General features: G+C 37.0%; 1 protein-coding gene across 3 annotated transcripts in view; it reads left to right on the top strand.

Annotated features, from left to right (window-relative positions):
• Positions 1-20,485, top strand: part of LOC121377262 (protein tyrosine phosphatase type IVA 1-like) — a 68,936-nt gene that overhangs the window by 35,920 nt on the left and 12,531 nt on the right. For all 3 annotated transcript variants that reach the window (XM_041505190.1, XM_041505188.1, XM_041505189.1), the window contains 2 exons: positions 7,787-8,566; positions 12,055-12,147. In XM_041505190.1, coding sequence (XP_041361124.1) covers positions 8,450-8,566; positions 12,055-12,147 — 210 coding nt within the window. In that variant the 5' untranslated portion in view covers positions 7,787-8,449. The remainder of the gene's footprint in view (positions 1-7,786; positions 8,567-12,054; positions 12,148-20,485) is intronic.

Here is a 20,485-nt window from a genome sequence, read left to right as displayed (position 1 = left end):
AGTATTTCTTTTGTGATGTTCTGTGATATTGTGGATTATGTATGGCTAGTGTGGACTTAATACAGTTTATGTGTACCTTTAACGACTTCCTGTCTTACATGTAATGATAAAAAGGTGAAACTGGATTATCCTTCACTTGTCCTTAGTGTGGCATCAGTTACTATTTTTTGTTCTAGAGTAGTGTAGTTTATTACATACTGAGATACTGTGGGCTACACATAACACTTGCTAGTTTACCTGTAACAACTTCTTTTTTTACCTGTAACGATGAAAAGATAATTCTGGATTATTGTTCACATGTCCTGAGCGTGTGTGGAGTTAGTTTTTTTTTTTTTTGATGTTCTGGAATAATATGGATTACTTCAGCTGATACGGACTTAATTTACATGTAGTTTGTGTACTGGTAATAACTTTTTATTTTACCTGTAATGATGAGAAGGTAAATTTGGATTATCCCTCATATTTGCTCAGTGTGGTAACAGTTAGTACTTTTTGCTCTAGAATAGTGTGGTTTACGATACACTGACAGTTGGTGTATCTGTAACAACTTTTTATCTTTACGGGGCAGGATGTAGCCCAGTGGTAAAGCGCTCGTTTGATGTGTGGTCTGTCTGGGATCGATCTCCGTCGGTGGACCCATTGGGCTATTTCTCGTCACAGCCAGTGCACTACGACTGGTATATCAAAGGCTGTGGTATGTGTTATTCTGTCTTTGGGATGGTGCATATAAACGATCCCTTGCTACTAATGGGAAAATGTAACGGGCTTCTTCTCTATGACTGTCAAAATGACCCTGTGTTTGACATCCAATAGACGATGATTAATAAATCAATGTGCTCTAATGGTGTCGTTAAACAAAACAATTTTTTTTTTTTATCTTTCCTGTAACCATGAGAAAATAAATTTGGAGTATTCTTCACTGAGGCTAGAGTTAGTATTTTTGTGAGGGCCAAGGTTTACCGAGGTTTTCATTTTGTCCCGAGGGTTGGAATTGCCTTGTCTATACCTCACAACGGTGATTGATTCTTTTTCTTGTCCATTTAATTACAGTAACAAAACATTAATTTTGTAAGCTACCGTTTTGTTTATTGTAGAATGATTTGTAAACATTTCACCTACAAACTCATTTAAACATACGCGAAAAAATATAGTCCACATTATGGAACGACATAAAATGTAACAACTTAACGCAGACGGTTGCTGGACTTAACACTGTTAGTGTACCTGTAAAAAAAACCTGGTTTCATTACCTGTAGTGATGAGAAGGTGATATTGGATTATCCTTCATTAACCTGAATGAGGCTAGGGTTAGTATGTTTTGCTTTACCTGTGATGTTCTAGAACAAAGGTTCATTACACACTGGAACTCTGTAGGCTGGGCTTTATATTATGTTGGTAAGTACACCTGTAACCATTTTTTTATCTTACCTGTAGCAATGAGGTGACACTGGATTATCATTCACATGCCGTCGGCATGGCAATTTAGTTTTTTTCTCTTCTAGAATAGTGTTGTTTATTATACACTGACAGACCGTGGCTGTGCTTAATGTTGTTAGTATGCCTGAACAAAAGTTTTTTTTGTACCATTAACGATAAGATGGTGATACTTGATTGTCCTTCACTCTCCTGAGCAAGATTAGGGTTAGTATTTTTGTGTGTTTGTGATGTTCTAGAATAGTGCAGTTTATTACACACTGAGGTATCGTGGGCAGCACTTAAATAACTGTTACCTGTAACAACTTTTTGTTTTACCTGTAAACAATGAGTTGAAACTGCATTATCTTTCGCATGTCTTCACCTTTGCTACAGTCCTTTGTGTTCTAGAATAGTCTGCTTTATTACATGCTGAGAGACCGTGGGCTACACTTAACACTTGATAGTGTACCTGTAACAACATTTTATCTTAGGCCAAAAAAAATAATAGGTGTGCATCCTCCAAAAAATTAGGGTAGGTAGGTAGGGGTTTTTTTTGGTTTGTTTTTTAAATTGAATACTATCATAATAATAATAATAATTTATTATTTATCATCATTATCATTATTGTTATTGTTATTGTTATTGTTGTTGTCGTTGTTGTAGTAGTAATAGTAGTAGTATTGGTATGCACTGTTTGTGTATTTCCTTAAATTAATGGGACATTTGTATTAATTTTGTTGTTCTTAATTTAAATACTTTATGCAAACATTTGAGATGCATTAATGAAGACGAGAATTAAGCTGAATTGATACGATTATATTTAATCGAAATAACCTGTACCAAGGCTATGTTCGTACATTCGGTTACTTCCGTAACCGACTAAGCTGTTCGGTGGTAGCTAATCAGGGGAAGGAACTCTATTACAAAAGCTTTTCCATAATTTCTCGATGTTTTTCGGAAGGGAATTACATGTGCAAAATGTATCGTATAATAGTACGTAAACAATGTGCAAGGAAGGAAATACTCTTGTTTGGTGATATTGTCCTCTTTTATTTTTACTTCTTTTTTTTTTTTTTTTTTTTTTTTTTTTTTTTGTTCCTTTTTTTTTCAGTTTAAGAGAAAAAAAATTAGGGTCGGGGAGGGGGGGGGTAAAACTACGGACGGTCGGTCGACCGGAAACACACCTATTTTTTTGTTTGGCCTTAACTGTAATTCTGGATTATTTTTCACCTGTCCTCAGGTGTGTGGGGTTTTCCAGAAGGGTGTGGTTTATTACACACTGGCAGACTGGCTGTGCTTGACACTGTTGTTGTAGCTGCATGTAAAGACTTTTTTTGTTACCTAGCTGTAACAACTTTTTATCTTACCTGTAACAAGGAGAGGGTGATAATGGATTGTTTGTCATTCTTCTGTGTGAGGCTAGAGTTAGTATTTTTTTTCCTGTTTATTTGATGTTCTAGAGGGGTAGGATTTAGCTCAGTCGGTTGAGTGCTCGCTTGAGGTGCTTGCGTCGCAGGATCGAACCACCTCGGTGGATCCGTTCAGCTGATTTTTTGTTTTCTCATTCCAACCAGTGCACCACAAATGGACAAAGGCCGTGGCATGTGCTTTCCTGTCTGTGGGAAAATGCTTATAAAATACCCCTTGCTGCATTAGGAAAAATTTAGCATGTTTCCTCTAATGATTATGAGTCAGAATTACCAAATGTTTGACATACAATAACTGACGATTAATTAATCAATGTGCTCCAGTGGTGTTGATAATTTTTTTTTTTTTTAAATTTATGTTCTAGAATAGTGTACTTTATTACACACTAAGAGCTCATGGGCTAAGTACTGTTAAGTGTAGCTAACTGTACCACTATAGGTAGTACCAGATAACTTCTGACTGGGTCAAAGTTTGAGGTGCACCCAACTTTTGATAGAGAAGTTAATACCACAAGTCCTGTGATTGGTTGTAAAAAAAATTGTTTCATCTGGGCAAAAAATTTATGCAATTTTATTTTATCTAGTATCATTGTGTCAAGTAGCGTTGTGCTTGAAAAATGTATGGGGTACCTGTAAAAAAAAACAGTACTCAAATTTTGTGTGTAACTAGGGTAGTCATAGATGCTACCTGTTCTCTGAAATTAACAGCTTGACCCCCAATTTTTTCTGATTCACTTTAAGGGTGAGGGGTGGTAGTATTTATATCTGTGGTCTTTATGTCATCAATTGATTTCTCGTTCCTGCCAGTGCACCACAACTGGTCTATCAAAGGCTGTGGTATGTGCTATCCTGTTTGTGGGATGGTACATGTAAAAGATCCCTTTCTGCTAATCAAAAAGAGTAGCCAATGAAGTGTGGTCCTTAACCATATGTCTGATACCATATAATCGTAAATAAAATGTGTCAAACAAAACATTTCCTTCCTTCCTTTTATGTCAATTGATACACTGTAGGTAGCAGTTTTAGCCAAATATCTTAATATTGTCGTCTTATGGAAAAAACCAATCAGTTGAATGGATCCACCAAGGTGGTTCGATCCTGCGACACAAGCACCACAGGCGAAAGCTCAACCAACTGAGGTAAATCACTGGCAAACAGTGGCTTGACTCAACACTGTAACAACGTTTTGATTTATTACCTGTAACAACTTTTTATCATGCCTGTAACAATGGGAAGGTCAAACTAGATAACTCTTCACGTTTCCAATGTAATACTTTAAATGAAAGAAATGTTTTATTTAAAGATGCACTCAACACATTTTATTTACGGGTTATATGGTGTGAGACATATGGTTAAGGACCACACAGATTTTGAGAGGAAACCCGCTGTCACCACTACATGGGCTACTCTTTCTGATTAGCAGCAAGGGATCTTTTATTTGCACTTCCCACAGGCAGGATAGCACAAACCATGGCCTTTGTTGAACCAGTTATGGATCAAGTGGTTTACACCTACCCATTGAGCCTTGCGGAGCACTCACTCAGGGTTTGGAGTCTGTATCTGGATTAAAAATCCCATGCCTCGACTGGGATCCAAACCCAGTACCTACTAGCCTGTAGACCGACGGCCTAACCACGACGCCACTGAGGCCGGTCTACTTTAAATGAGCTGAGGTGTTGTTAATCAAATATTTCTTACCTTTCCTTGAAAGTAAATGTGATTTGCTTGTCTAGTCGGCATAACCATGTGTACTGGGCCAGACCCGATTGATTTTTGTTTAGCCACAAATTGACATATATCGCAGAATAAAAAAATAACAGTAAATTTAAGTAGTTGTAATTGGTCTGTCTACAAAAATCTATAAGGAGACATCACATCAATCTGATATTGATCAGATATAGAGCGGTATCAGTGTATATGGGAAGGTTAAATTATTCACTTTTATTTCTTGCTACTTTTTATTGTTTCTAAAATCTCCTTTCTTTATAGACTTCAGCAGACTCAAATTTCTCCTTTTTTAGAATTTATTCACCACTCTTTACATAATACTGGATCTGTCTCTGTTCTTGTATATAATAATACCATTATGACATCATTGTGCAATCGGTGTGGTCATAGTCAGTGTGTTGTGAAACCTCCTCTTTACATAATACTGGATCTGTCTCTGTTCTTGTATATAATAATACCATTACAACATCATTGTGCAATCGGTGTGGTCATAGTCAGTGTGTTGTGAAACCTCCTCTTTACATAATACTGGATCTGTCTCTGTTCTTGTATATAATAATACCATTACGACATCATTGTGCAATCGGTGTGGTCATAGTCAGTGTGTTGTGAAACCTCTTTACATAATACTGGATCTGTCCCTGTTCTTGTATATAATAGTACCATTACGACATCATTGTGCAATCGGTGTGGTCATAGTCAGTGTGTTGTGAAACCTCCTCTTGACATAATACTGGATCTGTCTCTGTTCTTGTATATAATAATAACATTACGACATCATTATGCAGTCGGTGTGGTCATAGTCAGTGTGTTGTGAAACCTCCTCTTTACATAATACTGGATCTGTCTCTGTTCTTGTATATAACAATACCATTACGACATCATTGTGCAGTCGGTGTGGTCATAGTCAGTGTGTTGTGAAACCTCCTCTTTACATAATACTGGATCTGTCTCTGTTCTTGTATATAATAATACCATTACGACATCATTGTGCAGTCGGTGTGGTCATAGTCAGTGTGTTGTGAAACCTCCTCTTTACATAATACTGGATCTGTCTCTGTTCTTGTATATAATAATACCATTACGACATCATTATGCAATCGGTGTGGTCATAGGTAGTGTGTTGTGAAACCTCCTCTTTACATAATACTGGATCTGTCTCTGTTCTTGTATATAATAGTACCATTACGACATCGCGGTGCAATCGGTGTGGTCGTAGTCCGTGTGTTGTGACACACACACACACACACACACACACACACACACACACACACACACACACACACACACCCCGTTACATAATACTGGATCTGACTCTGTTTTTGTATACAATACTAGTACCATTATAACATCGTGGTGCAGTCGGTGTGGCTGCAGTCACAGTGTGTTGTAAAACGCCCACCTTAAACAATACTGGATCTGTCCCTGTTCTTGTATATAATAATACCATTACGATATCGCTGTGCAATCTGACGCAGTGTGTTGTGAAACACCCCCCTTACATAATACTAGATCTTTCCCTGTTCTTGTATATAATACCTTTACGACATCGCGGTGCAATTGGTCAGTGTTGTGAAACACCCCTCTTACATAATACTGGATCTGCCCCTGTTCTTGTATATACTAATACCATTATGACATTGCAGTGCAATATGTCAGTGTGTTGTGAAACACCCCCTTTACATAATACTAGATCTGACCCTGTTGTATATAATAATACCATTATGACATCGCAGTGCAATCTGTCAGTGTGGTGAAACACCCCCTTTACATAATCCTGGATCTGACCCTGTTCTTGTATAAAATACCTTTACTATATCCCTGTGCAGTCTGTCGCAGTGTGTTGTCAAACACTCCCCTTACATAGTACTGGATCTGTCCCTTTTCTTATATATAATAATACCATTACAACATCGCAGTGCAATCTGTCACAGTGTGTTGTGAAACACGGGCCTGTTGAGCCTGTCACTAGGGATTAAGTTAATTAATCGGAAGTTGCTCAATGGGCGGCAATAGCCGTCGACTGACCGGTGATCAGTCGACCAGTGATCGGAGGAAATTATCACACACGTCTTTGTTACCAGTCATGTGCATTGTGTTCTCAGTGCCATTTGTACCTCATTACTGATGTTTTTGTCTGCTGGTCAGGTGAATAGTTGTGGTGGTGATTGTGGTGTTTTGTGTTGTTGTTGGTGGTGGTGGTAATTGTTGTCATTGTTGTCAAGTTTTTGTCTCAGTTGAGGACATATCTGTGATGTTTTCAAGGCAATTATTGCATGTTGTTGCTTCTTACTGTTATCATTGTTATTTTATGGAGTTAGTCACTAATGTTTCAGTTTTTTGGTGAACTGGGTCACACTTTTATGGAGTTTGTCACTATTATCAGTTATTTTATGGAGTTAGTCACTAATGTTTCAGCTTTTTGGTGAACTTGGTCACACCTTTATGGAGTTTCTTACTATTATCAGTTATTTTATGGAGTTAGTCACTAATGTTTCAGTGTTTTGGTGAACTTGGTCATACCTTTTTGGAGTTTGTCACTAATATCATTGTTATTTTATGGAGTTTGTCACTAATGTTTCAGTGTTTTGGTGAACTTGGTCATACCTTTTTGGAGTTTGTCACTAATATCATTGTTATTTTATGGAGTTTGTCACTAATATCATTGTTATTTTATGGAGTTTGTCACTAATGTTTCAGTTTTTTGGTGAACTGGGTCACACTTTTATGGAGCTTGTCACTATTATCAGTTATTTTATGGAGTTAGTCACTAATGTTTCAGCTTTTTGGTGAACTTGGTCACACCTTTATGGAGTTTCTTACTATTATCAGTTATTTTATGGAGTTAGTCACTAATGTTTCAGTGTTTTCGTGAACTTGGTCATACCTTTTTGGAGTTTGTCACTAATATCATTGTTATTTTATGGAGTTTGTCACTAATGTTTCAGTGTTTTGGTGAACTTGGTCATACCTTTTTGGAGTTTGTCACTAATATCATTGTTATTTTATGGAGTTTGTCACTAATGTTTCAGTGTTTTGGTGAACTTGGTCATACCTTTTTGGAGTTTGTCACTAATATCATTGTTATTTTATGGAGTTTATCACTAATGTTTCAGTGTTTTGGTGAACTTGGTCATACCTTTTTGGAGTTTGTCACTAATATCATTATTATTTTTTGGAGTTTGTCACTAATGTTACTGTTTTCTATCTTTCAGTTTTTTGGTGAACTTGGTCACACCTTTATGGAGTTTGTCACTAACTCGGGAGACTACTGCCAGGCTCAACACGTGTAAAGTGTCGCCGCGTGACCTTCACCCCGACACAGCTCGTCCAATGGGTGCGGCCCGCTGTGTGCTCCACACCTCACCATTGGCTGGCTAAACTCAAGGGTCCCTTGACAACGACCGGCTGTCGGCGGTTTTTGAATGGGTTAAAATAACCCGACTACCCGCGTGGACAACTTGTCACCAGTGTCTTTCTTATACAGGTTTTTGTTTTCTTTAATTATTTTTTTCGTTGTTCCTGTTTTTTTTCTTTTTTGGATGTTTTATCTTCTTCGGAGGAGAGAGTTCCTGTGATTCGTTGGCAATACTTTTTGGATTATTGCTGTGATTGGTGAATTCACGGATTTTAAAAACAAAACAAAGAAAAAAGGAAGAAGAAAATCTGCGGTGATTGGTGGCTTGTTGGTTGTTTTGAAAAAAAGAAAAGAAAAAGAGGATTAAAAAAATATTTATATATACACGATACTTGAATTAGTTTTTACAACCAATACAACTACAATAATAATTCCAAGTGGTTGGTGGTGGTATTGTTTTAGGATTTTTTTTCGTTTTGACTTGTATTGTTTTTCCAAGAAGAGTGTGGATTTACATACGATGTCAGTGAGCACGATGAAGGCGAGACGTCCAGAGCCCTCGGAGATCCAGTTTAAAAACATGCGATTCCTCATCACTGACAGACCCACCGACTCCACCATGGAGAAGTTCATCCAGGTTCGTTACACAGTTTCTTTTTTCCGTTTTGGGGACATGACCCTCTACATTGGAGGCGGGACGTAGCCCAGTGGTACAGCGCTCGCCTGATCAGGGCTAGCTCTGGGTGAGCAAAACATTTCGCCAAATTATTAAATATTAAACTTCAAAAATTGCAGAAATCAACGGATATTTTCTTTAAAATGTCAATTATTACCTGAAATTGTTTTGCCAAATTAAAATAAAATTCTCCAACTGCTTTCAAAATTCGCAGTTGGCGAATTCGGCGAATGCCAGAGCTAGCCCTGCTGATGTGCAATTGATCTAGGATTGATTCCCGTCCGTGGGCCCATTGGGCTATTTCTCGTTCCAGCCAGTGCTCCATAACTGGTGTAACAAAGGCCGTGGTATGTAATGTCCTGTCTATGGGATGGTGCATACAAAAGATCCCTTGCTGCTAATCGAAAAGAGTAGCCCATGAAGGGGCGACAGCGGGTTTCCTCCCTCAATATCTGTGTAGTCCTTAAAGGAGGGGACAATTAAGGCATTTGGCCTGGTGTGCATATGCAACGATATATAATGCACATTATTGCTTAATATCAACAAGTATAATCATATAGTTAATTAATAAAACGGTTAAATGTGACGGCTATTATATATAACGGGCGCAGCCATTTTGTACCATCCCAGTGAATACGCCCTCTGGTGAGCTGGTGGTTATGTAATACCTAACGTGTCATGTCAGGAATTAGTCTTTGAACCTAAGAAACAAAACATACCTGATTTTTGCAGATGCATCGCAATGTTCTGTAATTATACCCATCCTAGTAAGCCAGCACCAATTATATATTATTTTTCAATACAAAATAAAGTGTATTATGTTTCGTACATAAATTAACCCACGTACTGAAAAAATAATCGGAGTGTTTTCGTGGTTAATTGGTCTTTTCTTTCTGTGGTTCCTGATTGGCAGGTGTATATTTAGACGGTCCCCAGACACACTAAAAAGACGTGCCTCTTTTATGAAGATCACAGGGTAGTGTGGGATAAGAAAAGAAAAGTATCACTTCAGTATCGTGAGTGGTAGGTTTTGCTTGAACATGCCCTACCAATAGGCCTAATAGTATGCATTTTTTCTTTGAATTTAAAAAAAAGAGAAAAATACTATAATTCCATTTCATTCTATTGATTCTATTTCTGCTGAAATATATTTAGTTAAATAGTTTATTATACTATCAAATCATTTACGTTGTTTTACAAGTCAATTTGATGAAAGCGAAGCGCCTTGTTGTAAATTAGAGCGTTTGTTTACACTGTACATAGAGAAGATGGATGGAGCTGACGTCACTTCGCCCCAAGCTATACCACCGGACGTCACAAAAACGAAACAAAATGGCTGCCCCCAGTTAGCATGAATAATCATGTTTTTTTATTAACTCTAAAATTACGGATTTTTCATTTGTTAAAGTGTCAGTATGTGTTTGGTGGGCCGGGTATGTATCTTTCCAACACATACAGCTCTTGTTTGAGTTGACCCTACCTTTAACCATATGTCTGATGCTATATACCCATAAATAAAATGTGTTCATTGTGTCGTTAAATAAAACATTTTGTTTTTCATTTGGGGACTAAAACATTTCATCTGGCTCCTAGATGAAAAAGTTAACATAGAGGGCTGGGGCGGGATTTAGCTCAGTCGATTGAGTGCTTGCTTGAGATGTGGATCCATTCAGCTGATTTTTTCTTTCTTGTTCCAATCAGTGCACCATGACATGTATATCAAAGGCCGTAGTTTGTGCTATCCTGTCTGTGGGATGGTGCATATAAAAGATCCCTTGCTGCATTAGGAAAAATATAGCGGGTTTCCTCTGATTACTACTTGTCAGAATTACCAAATGTTTGACATCCAATAGCTGATGATTCATAAATCAATGTGCTCTAGTGGTGTTGTTAAACAAAACAAACTATTTGATGTCGAACGTTTGGTAATTTTGACATATAGTCTTAGAGAGAAAACCTACATTTTTCTGTTAATAGCAAGGGATCTTTTAAATACACCATCCTACAGACAGGATAGCACATACCACAGCCTTTGATATACCAGTCCTGGTGTACTGGCTGGCATGAGAAGTAGCCCACATGGGCCCACCGACAGGGATCGATCCTAGACCGACCACGCATCAAGCGAGCACTTTTACCACAAGACATTTTATTAGTGGTACCACAGTGATGTGCTCACCCCACCCCATTTCCATTTTGATCATTCATCCAATGAAAAAAAAAAAAAATTATGCAGCACTCTATAAAATACAATTAATATGTAGTGGTTTATTTTTGCATAAAAGTGGCAGTGAACGTAAAATGTACCATTTTCTTCCTTAAAATTGGCCGTAACTCGATGAGATACCTTAATTGATAATTATGCTAATATTGTACTAGAGTTTTATTTGTTTAATACGAGAGTTGCAGAAAATTGACAGTCCAAGTCACGTTAACCACTGAACTCTCTTAAAAACTTTGTCAGTTAATTTATTCAAACTGCCGGCCTCGGTGATATATAGTGGTCAATCCATTGGACTTGAGGCTGGAAGGTATTGGGTTCACATCCTGGGACCAGCTCCCACCCAGAGCAAGTTTTAGTGATTAAGTACTTACCCACTGTTCTGGATAGTTAATCCAGATCTAGCCGAGAGGTGTGTGAATCAAGGACCATGTGCTTGAACCTCAGTTGTATAATTTAAGCACGATTTCAAATTTAAGAAGTTAAAAATGTTCCCATCCAAAGTGCATGCTAATAGCTCAATGGGTAGGTGTAAGACCACTACACCAACTTCTCTCTCACTAATCACTAATCACTGTCTTGACAAAATAAATGTAGGTTATAAATGTATCCCACTTAAATGAAATTCATAAATAACTTCACCAGTAAATTACGACTTTCATTGTTTCAGCGAAAAATAAAAACGTAGGATTAAAAAAAATCAACAACATTATATGGTATCCCGGTGGGATACTGGATTATTGAAGTCTGGTATCCAAAATTAAATTCTGGTATCTCTGGGATATTGGGATACCGTTAATCTCGAACACTGGAATAGCAGATGCAATAATTGTCCATAATTCTGTGTCTTAAAAACATTTTTGAGAGTTATATCGGGTCTAAAAAAGAAAAATGGACTGCTTTTTGCAGATGGCTATTTTGAGCCCTGAATTGACATTTAATTCCCACTGCATAAACTGAAAAACTAATTGACATTTCATTACTATGGCATAAAACTGAGAAAAAAAACACCCCAACAACTCCAAATTGACGTGTAATTCTAAAGACATAAACTGAAAAACAAATGGACATTTAAATCCAGTTGCATAAACTGAAGACTAAAATTGACATGCAATTCCGGTTGCATAAACAGAACACTAAAATTGACGTCAATTTCAGTTTACGAGTGACAGTCGATTATATGTTGTGCCAGAGTTGTGAATTGCGTGAAATTGATTTCTTCTTGCAGGAGTTACACAAGCGCGGCACGAAGGATGTTGTGCGGGTGTGTGAGCCCACGTACAACACAGAGAAACTGCAGAGCGAAGGAATCAGAGTCTTGGTAAATAGACAAATATTTTTAATTTCTCTAATTTTACGTTTTTTCCAAATACAATAGAAAATGGATGTTTCTTTATTCAGGGCTCATCCTGTCCAACCCCTGCAATTGGCGAGTTTTTAATTCTCCAAGGACTGTATTCAGGGTTAAATTGTTTCAATGGCATGTTTTTTTTGCCATGAACATTTTCTTAATTGCCTGTGCATTGACAAACTAGCCAGTTGCTAATTTTTATGCAAAGTGGCTACAACATTGATAAAAAATATTTTTTAGTTTAATGAACCAATTTTGAATACTTTTTAAGAAAAAGCTCTTAATACATGTATCTGAAAATTGGATAAAACCACATTTGTTGCAGGATGAGCCCTGCTGTTGATACATCAAGTACGTTAAAATGTTGCTATTAAATATGTAATTAATGTTTATTAAGTAGGAAAGGAAACGGAAGTTTGTTTGGTGGTTTTTATACTTTGTTAATGTTTGATCTAATGTTTGTTCGTTCATTCAGTGGATATTAGGAAAGTAAAACAATATTTGTTTAATGACACCACATGAGTGCATAAGTAGCCATGAGGTGGCGACAGCGGGTTTCCTCTCTCAACATCTGTGTGGTCCTTAAACATATGTCTGACGCCATATAACCATAAATAAAATTTATTGAGTGCATCGTTAAACAAAACATTGCTGTCCTTCCTTCTCCCCCATTGGGCTATTTCTCATTCCAGCCAGTACTCCACAACTGGTGTAACAAAGGCCGTGGTATGTACTATCCTGTATGTGGGATGGCGCATATAAAAGATCCCTTGCTACTAATTGAAAAAGAGTATCCCATGAAGTGGCGACAGTGTGTTTCCTCTCTCAATATCTGTGTGGTCCTTAACCAATTGTCTGATGCCATATAACCGTAAATAAAATGTGTTGAGTGCGTCGTTAAATAAAACATTTCCTTCCTTCGTTATTCTCAACCTATACTTTACAGTCTAGACTCAGATCTCTAATAATGTCACACACGCACACATACTCACTCACACAGTTTGTATGGCGTTGCCATGACGTTAAAAATCTTACACTCTTAATTATATTAGTGTCTAGTACAGTCTGGAATTTTACAAGAATGGTGTCTGGTCCACTGTCAAATGCTACTGACCTTTATGTTGGAGTCGTGTGGTCGACAGCTGGTAGAATCAAACACAGTGACTGTGAATATACTGATAAAAAGGAAATAATGGGATCATACCGACACTATTAGTCTAAAAGGAAAGAGTGACTACAACCGAAACCGTCTTGTCAGGAAGTTAACCATGGATGTTATTGACGTTCAGTTTCACCAAGGCCACACTTTCTTTATTTTTCGGATTACAGATCCACTGATGTTCATTTTCAGCCAAAATAATTCAGGTTTCAGCCAATTTTTCATTTTATTTTTTCCACCTACTTAAGATTTTTACAGAGGCAGTGTCGGGAAATATGAAATAAATAAAAGTATAAGTCTTGAAATAACCTAGATCAGCATTGTAATACACTCTGGTCCAAGTCCTGAAATATTAATAAAACAATTTGTATCTTTTTTTTAAATCTTGGCTTGTTCTTTTTAAATTCCTTTGGGGCTGGTGGATAGTAGTTTCCTCTTATACACAGCATGCAATACCTGGTTTCAGTATATCAAGGCTGGGAATCTTTTTAAATGTTTTTTATTTTTATTTCTCCTCCATCCCGAACTTCTTACTGAAAACATCCGTAATACCAAAAAATCAAATTAAAATAATAGAATTTGGGTGAATTTATTTAAATTTTTATTCCATCCTCCGACATTGCCTCCTTCAAAAAAAAATCTGTAATCCTAAAGGAAAAAATGGTGTGGCCTTAATAACTGACATTCAGTCACTTATTACATCTTTGTACTTTAGACAGATTTTGTCTACAGAAGTATGGTCTACAATACCAAGCAGGGTTCTATTTATAAAATTTGACTTGATATCCATCTGTGACTTTGGGAATTTTAGCACTGTTTTACAAAATTTTTGGAATTTTCAGTTTCATTTCCAAAAAACATCTGAGTAAGCCTTGTTAGAATCGAAAAGACTAATACTATACATATACTTGTATTTATTCAAATTAATATCTAGTCTTATATATTGTTTTCAAAATATGCCTTTATATAATAATAGAAAAATGAGAATTATTTACATTGATTGGGAATTTTTTACTCCAAAATTGGGAATAAAAACAAACGACAGAACTTTTGAGGAATGGTGGAGAATGGTGGAGAATGGTGCTGATTATCAGAGTCTAGAAACATAGGTGATAAAACCCTGACCATGTGTTCCCTATTTCTGTTTCTCAGTATGCACACACATGTATATATATATATATATATATATATATATATATATATATATATACATTGTAACAGCTTGATGTAATTTCCCTCTTCTCTGATTGATATGGCGATAGCGTAGTACACGTGTATATCTAACATTAATATGAAAACAAATTTCACAGGCACACACACACACATACATGGGGGTCAGTATGGGGGTAGATTTTGATCTTGCGCATCAAAAATTGTTTGTTTGTTTTAAAATTTACTGTGGTAGTTACAACAGCACCATCTATACCAAAGATAAGATAATGCTGTGCCGCCTTCACTAATAATATTGTGACGCATCATGACATTTATTATTTAGGGTTTTTTGGGACTATATGCAAAATGTGATGGAAAGAATTGGGGTACGGAGACAAATACGGGTACATCATGGTCAATGAGGACGGACCCCCAAAAATGAAGTTTCTTTTGTTTAACAACACCACTGAAGCACATTGATTTATTAATCATCAGCTATTAGATGTCAAACATTGGTTATTCTGACATATTCTGACATTTTTCAATTAGTAGCAAGCGATCTTTTATATGCACCATCTCACAGACAGGATAGCACATACCACGGCCTTTGATTAACCAGTCGTGATGCAAGAGAGGAGAGACCAAGGCAGATGAGGACATAAAAAAACAAAATATACCCATCTTTGTGTCCAATCCATCTTTTTCCAAAAACACACACACACCTCACTGCATTAATTTTGGAACTATAGTCTGACCAGACTCGTTCCAGCCAGTGCACCACAACTGGTAAATCAAAGGCTGTGGTATGGTGCATATAAAAGATCCCTTGCTGCTAATCGAAAAGAATAGCCCATGAAGTGGCGACAGCGGGTTTCCTCTCAATATCTGTTTGGCCCTTAACCATATATCCGATGCCATATAACCGTAAATAAAATTTGTTGAGTGTGTCGTTAAACAAAACATTGCCGTCCTTCCTTCTCCCCCATTGGGCTATTTCTCATTCCAGCCAGTACTCCACAACTGATGTAACAAAGGCCGTGGTATGTACTATCCTGTCTGGGATACGATGTGTTTCCTCTCTCAATATCTGTGTGGTCCTTAACCATATGTACGATGCCATATAACCGTAAATAAAATGTGTTGAGTGCGTCGTTAAATAAAACATTCCTTTCCTTTCCTAATGTGAACAGTGTGGTAAAAGGTGGTGGGTTTCCTCTGAAGACGACATGTTTCAGAAACACCTCTGTGGAGCCAGTTTTATGATTGTTTTCCCCATTCCAACCAGTGCGCCGCCCCCCCCCCCCCCCCCCCCCCCCCCCCCCCCCCCCCCCCCCAAATGATATATATGTGTTTCCCTGTCTAGTAGGTGCACATAAAAAATCCTTTGCTGCTAATGGAAAAATGTAGCGGGTTAAAAATTACCTATTTTTTTTACATCCAGTAGCCGTTGATTAATAAATCAATGTGCTCTAGTGGTGTCGTTAAACCAGGCTCTTTAAACAAATAATCATGTAGTAGAGGCACTTACAATATATTTTATTTTTATTACGTACCTTCAAATTAGTGATGTCTCAAATTAGTGATGTCTCAAATTAGTGATGTCGTTAAACAAAACAAATTTTAACTTGAACTTGTTGAAACCTAGCAACTGCATGGTTAAATAGGCTGAGGGGGCGGGACTTAGCCCAGTGGTGAAGCATTCGCTCAGTGTGCGGCCGGTGGGTCCATCAGGCTATTTCTCATTCCATCCATTGCACCACGACTGGTATATCAAAGGCTGTGGTATGTGCTATCCTGCCCGTGGGATGGTGCATATAAAAGATCCATTGCTATTAATGAAAAAAAGGTAGTGGGTTTCCTCTCTAAGACTAGAAGTCAAAATGACCAAATGTTTTGACATCCAACAGCCAATGATTAATAAATCATGTGCTCTAGTGGTGTCATTAAACAAAACAAACAAACTTTAAATAGGCTGAGGTGTCTCTTTTTCTTCTTTTTTTTATTATTGTAGCAGCTTGTAGTTTCTGTTAGTGAAAGCTTAATGCAGTAAAATATAACAGTTAACATTGTTTCCATGGGAACAGTTGTCTTTAATGTTCAGTGATGACATCTATAAATTGATGTGTATGTTAGAACACTCTGACACCCCACTGTTCATTTCATCGGTTTAGGGTATGTCATCAAATGTGATCGATGATGACTCAGCAGAATCAGAGATCAAAGTTAATGGTGGCAATATGGGTGTGATATGAATTGCTGTAGATCTGGGATTTTAGCGGTGGCAGTTTACAATAACATGTTTTCATGAAACTATGGTAAAGCAGTCAGCAGGGCTCGAACTTGACATCAACCGACAGTAATTGTAGTTGCGATATGAATTGTTATCAGACGGGATTGAATGATGGCAGTTTTTTTGCCGATGAATAAATATTATTGCCACCGGTTAAAGGGATTGCATCTTGATTTTAACTGGTGTAAAAATGCTTTACATAGCCAGCAATTGTTGTAGTTCCAATATGAATTGTTGTCGATCAAGGGATTGTCCGATGGCAGTTTTTTTTGCCGATGGATAAATGTTATTGCTACTGGTTGAAGGGATTTATCTTGATTTTTACAAAGGGTACAAAGGATATAATTATGTACCCTAAAATCTAAAATTAATGGATACACTTTTATACTTTTTAGCTAGATTATATAGTAAGAGAACTGTTTTTTAAAATTTGTCAGGGGACATAAAATACAGTGTTCAATTTCAAAAGGGGCGGGACGTAGCCCAGTGAGCGGTCAGTCTAGGATCTATCCCCGTCGGTGGGCCCACTGGGCTAGTTCTTGTTCCAGCCATTGCATCACAACTGGTATATCAAAGGCCGTGGTATGTGCTATCCTGTCTGTGGCAGTGTTTCTGCCAGAAAGACATTTTTGGGTATGGCGCTACAAAATTGATTAATTACAATGTGTGTGCTGAATGCTACCGCAATCGATAGGAAGTATGGGGGGCCTCACCCAGAAATAAAATGGGTTAGGTTTACGTTTAGGGTTAAGAAAATCATACAGTAATGATAAAGAGTTATTAATTTTGTTAAAAGGTCAACTTAAAAAAAAAAAAATCTGTAAAAAATTTTTGGGTATGGCGCCATACCCGTTTTACCCTCTGGCAGAAACCCTGTGTGGGATGGGCATATAAAAGATCCCTTGCTACTAATGGAAAAATGTAGCTGGTTTCCTCTGTATGACTGTCAAAATGACAATATGTTTGTCATCCAATAGTCGATGATTAATAAATCAATGTGCTCTAGTAGTGTTGTTAAAACAGGCTTTTTAAACAAATAATCATGTAGTAGAGACACTTACAATACATTTTATTTTTATTACGTACCTTCAAATTAGTTTCTGGCAGAAAGCCTGGTGATATATTTGTTACGCAGTACCAGCTCTATTCGAGACTGCTAGAGTTATGTAGTAGGCGTAATTTCTCTCACATGTTAGTTAATCCAGTTTGTCAGTTATTGATTGGATAAGCCATTTAAAAAATTTCATCTTGTAGGAATTTACAAATGTAGTTAACATGTAAATTGAAACACTTCTCTACATGCAGGGCTTTAAATTACATTAAAACTAAGGTTATAAACACTCTGCCCAAAATAAGTATACATCGGGGGGGGGGGGGGGTGTGTGAATTCTCCTCGGATCAGCTGTTTTCCTCTCATGGAACATTGCGTTTCCTCGCATTTTAACCGTCCTTTCCTTCAAAATGTGTCAGATGGCACAGATTTTAACCTAGGATTTCAAGAATTTCCGGGACCCCTCTAGATTTACTCTTCTTTTTTTCCGGGACCCCTCTAGATTTACTTTTTTTTTTTTTTTTTACAGTTCACTAATTATTCCCACCCCTGCTATATATATATATATATATATATATATATATATATATATATATATATATATATATATATACCAAAACAACTGCTTAAATTAAGTACAAACATGCTGACCTTAAAAACCATTGAAATATGCTTGAATTAGATTAAAATAATTAGAAACATAAACGTTTCTGAATATCTACAACCATTCACCAGTTGTTAATAACATTATGGTGCTAAAAACATTTAGACTTTTCTTTACTTGAAACAGGAAAAATATCTGTTGGGTCCAAATTTGTGAGATCAAAAGCCCCAGTCATACTACACAATTTTATAGAATCTCTGATCATTTTACATTGATAAATATTGTTCAAATCAGAAACGGAATTTTCAAGATTATGGGCTGAATTTACAAAACCTGTTATGTCTTACCCGCGTGTATAATTAAATATGTATTTACAATGCCTACACACCCATGTTTTAAAAAAACACACAAAAAAACAGGCTTTGTAAATTCAGCCATATTAGTCACACAGAGTGATGAGCGACTTAACAAAATAATTGTATCATTACGACCAGACAAAAGGACAGATTTTTTCCGAAACACCTGCAGAGAAACCATTTTGGAAAAGATCTGGTTTGGACAGGAGCCATTAGTTGTGTGAAACTGCATCAGTGTGGTCGAGTTTTTATCTCAGCATGCTCAACTAATTTGTTTTACTCACTGATGGAAAAATATAGTGGGTTTCCTCTTTTAAGACTATATGTCAAAATGACCAAATGTTTGACATACAGTAGCCAATGATTAATAAATCAATGTGCTGACGTGCTTGTTTTGTTTAACGACACCACTAGAGCACTGATTTATTAATCACGATCAGCTATTCGATATCAAACATTTGATAATTCTGACATTTGGCATTAGAACAAACCCACTACATTGTTTCATTAGCAGCAAGGCACTGCACTTCTCACAGGCATACCACAGCATTTGATATACACGGCATTGCACTTCTCACAGGCATACCACAGCATTTGATATACACATCATTGCACTTCTCACAGGCATACCACAGCATTTGATATACACTGCATTGCACTTCTCACAGGCATACCACAGCATTTGATATACACTGCATTGCACTTCTCACAGGCATACCACAGCATTTGATATACACGGCATTGCACTTCTCACAGGCAAGACAGTACATACCACAGCATTTGATATACACAGCATTGCACTTCTCACAGGCAAGACAGTACATACCACAGCATTTGATATACAAGGCATTGCACTTCTCACATACAAGACAGTACATACCACAGCATTAGATATACAAGGCATTGCACTTCTCAGACAAGACAGTACATACCACAGCATTAGATATACAAGGCATTGCGCTTCTCACAGACAAGACAGTACATACCACAGCATTAGATATGCCAGGAAACCAATCAGAAAATGGGTACACTGACGGGAGACTTGATCCTGTGACTTGAGTACTGCAAATTTCTTGGTATTAGAAACACTTGGATATATACAGAAATGGATAATCTAAACAATAAAATCTAAGTAGTGTGATTTCGATTATCAAAAAAAAGGAGAAGTCTCTGATAATGCTTAGAAAATCCACTAGCCATGGTTAAAAATTCACAAGCCCTACTTTACTTAATGCAATTTCACTAATAGTAGTAATGGATATGTTACCCAAAGAGGGAGATAGTGATTAAAAACACTAACATTAGTGATTAAAAACACTAACATTGAGGGGGTGGGGTAGGGGCAGGTTATGCATATTTACAAATTTACATATTTACAAAATAAACTTAAATGCAGCATTTGACAACTTGGTTTTCACTAGCCATTGGGCATGGCAATAGTAGTTATTTACTAGCCCAACATTGAATATCACTAGCCTTGAGAGTGGGTGGGGCTACCATAATCTAGAAGCCCTGGATAATTAAAAATATGCTTAGTGCTTAAAAACTAGGGTCTGTCACTTTAAATGCCAACAGGTATGCTGACTATTGATTGCCTTAACGGAGTGGATTACTGTTTAAAATCTCATTATCTTGGCCATTACAGGATGGTGTTCAGATTTAAGTACCATCAGACCTGACAGCCAGTTTTTAAAGC

Source organism: Gigantopelta aegis, chromosome 7 (assembly GCF_016097555.1).
Source record: "Gigantopelta aegis isolate Gae_Host chromosome 7, Gae_host_genome, whole genome shotgun sequence".
Classification (NCBI taxonomy): domain Eukaryota; kingdom Metazoa; phylum Mollusca; class Gastropoda; order Neomphalida; family Peltospiridae; genus Gigantopelta; species Gigantopelta aegis.
This window is presented reverse-complemented; position numbering and strand designations above follow the sequence as displayed.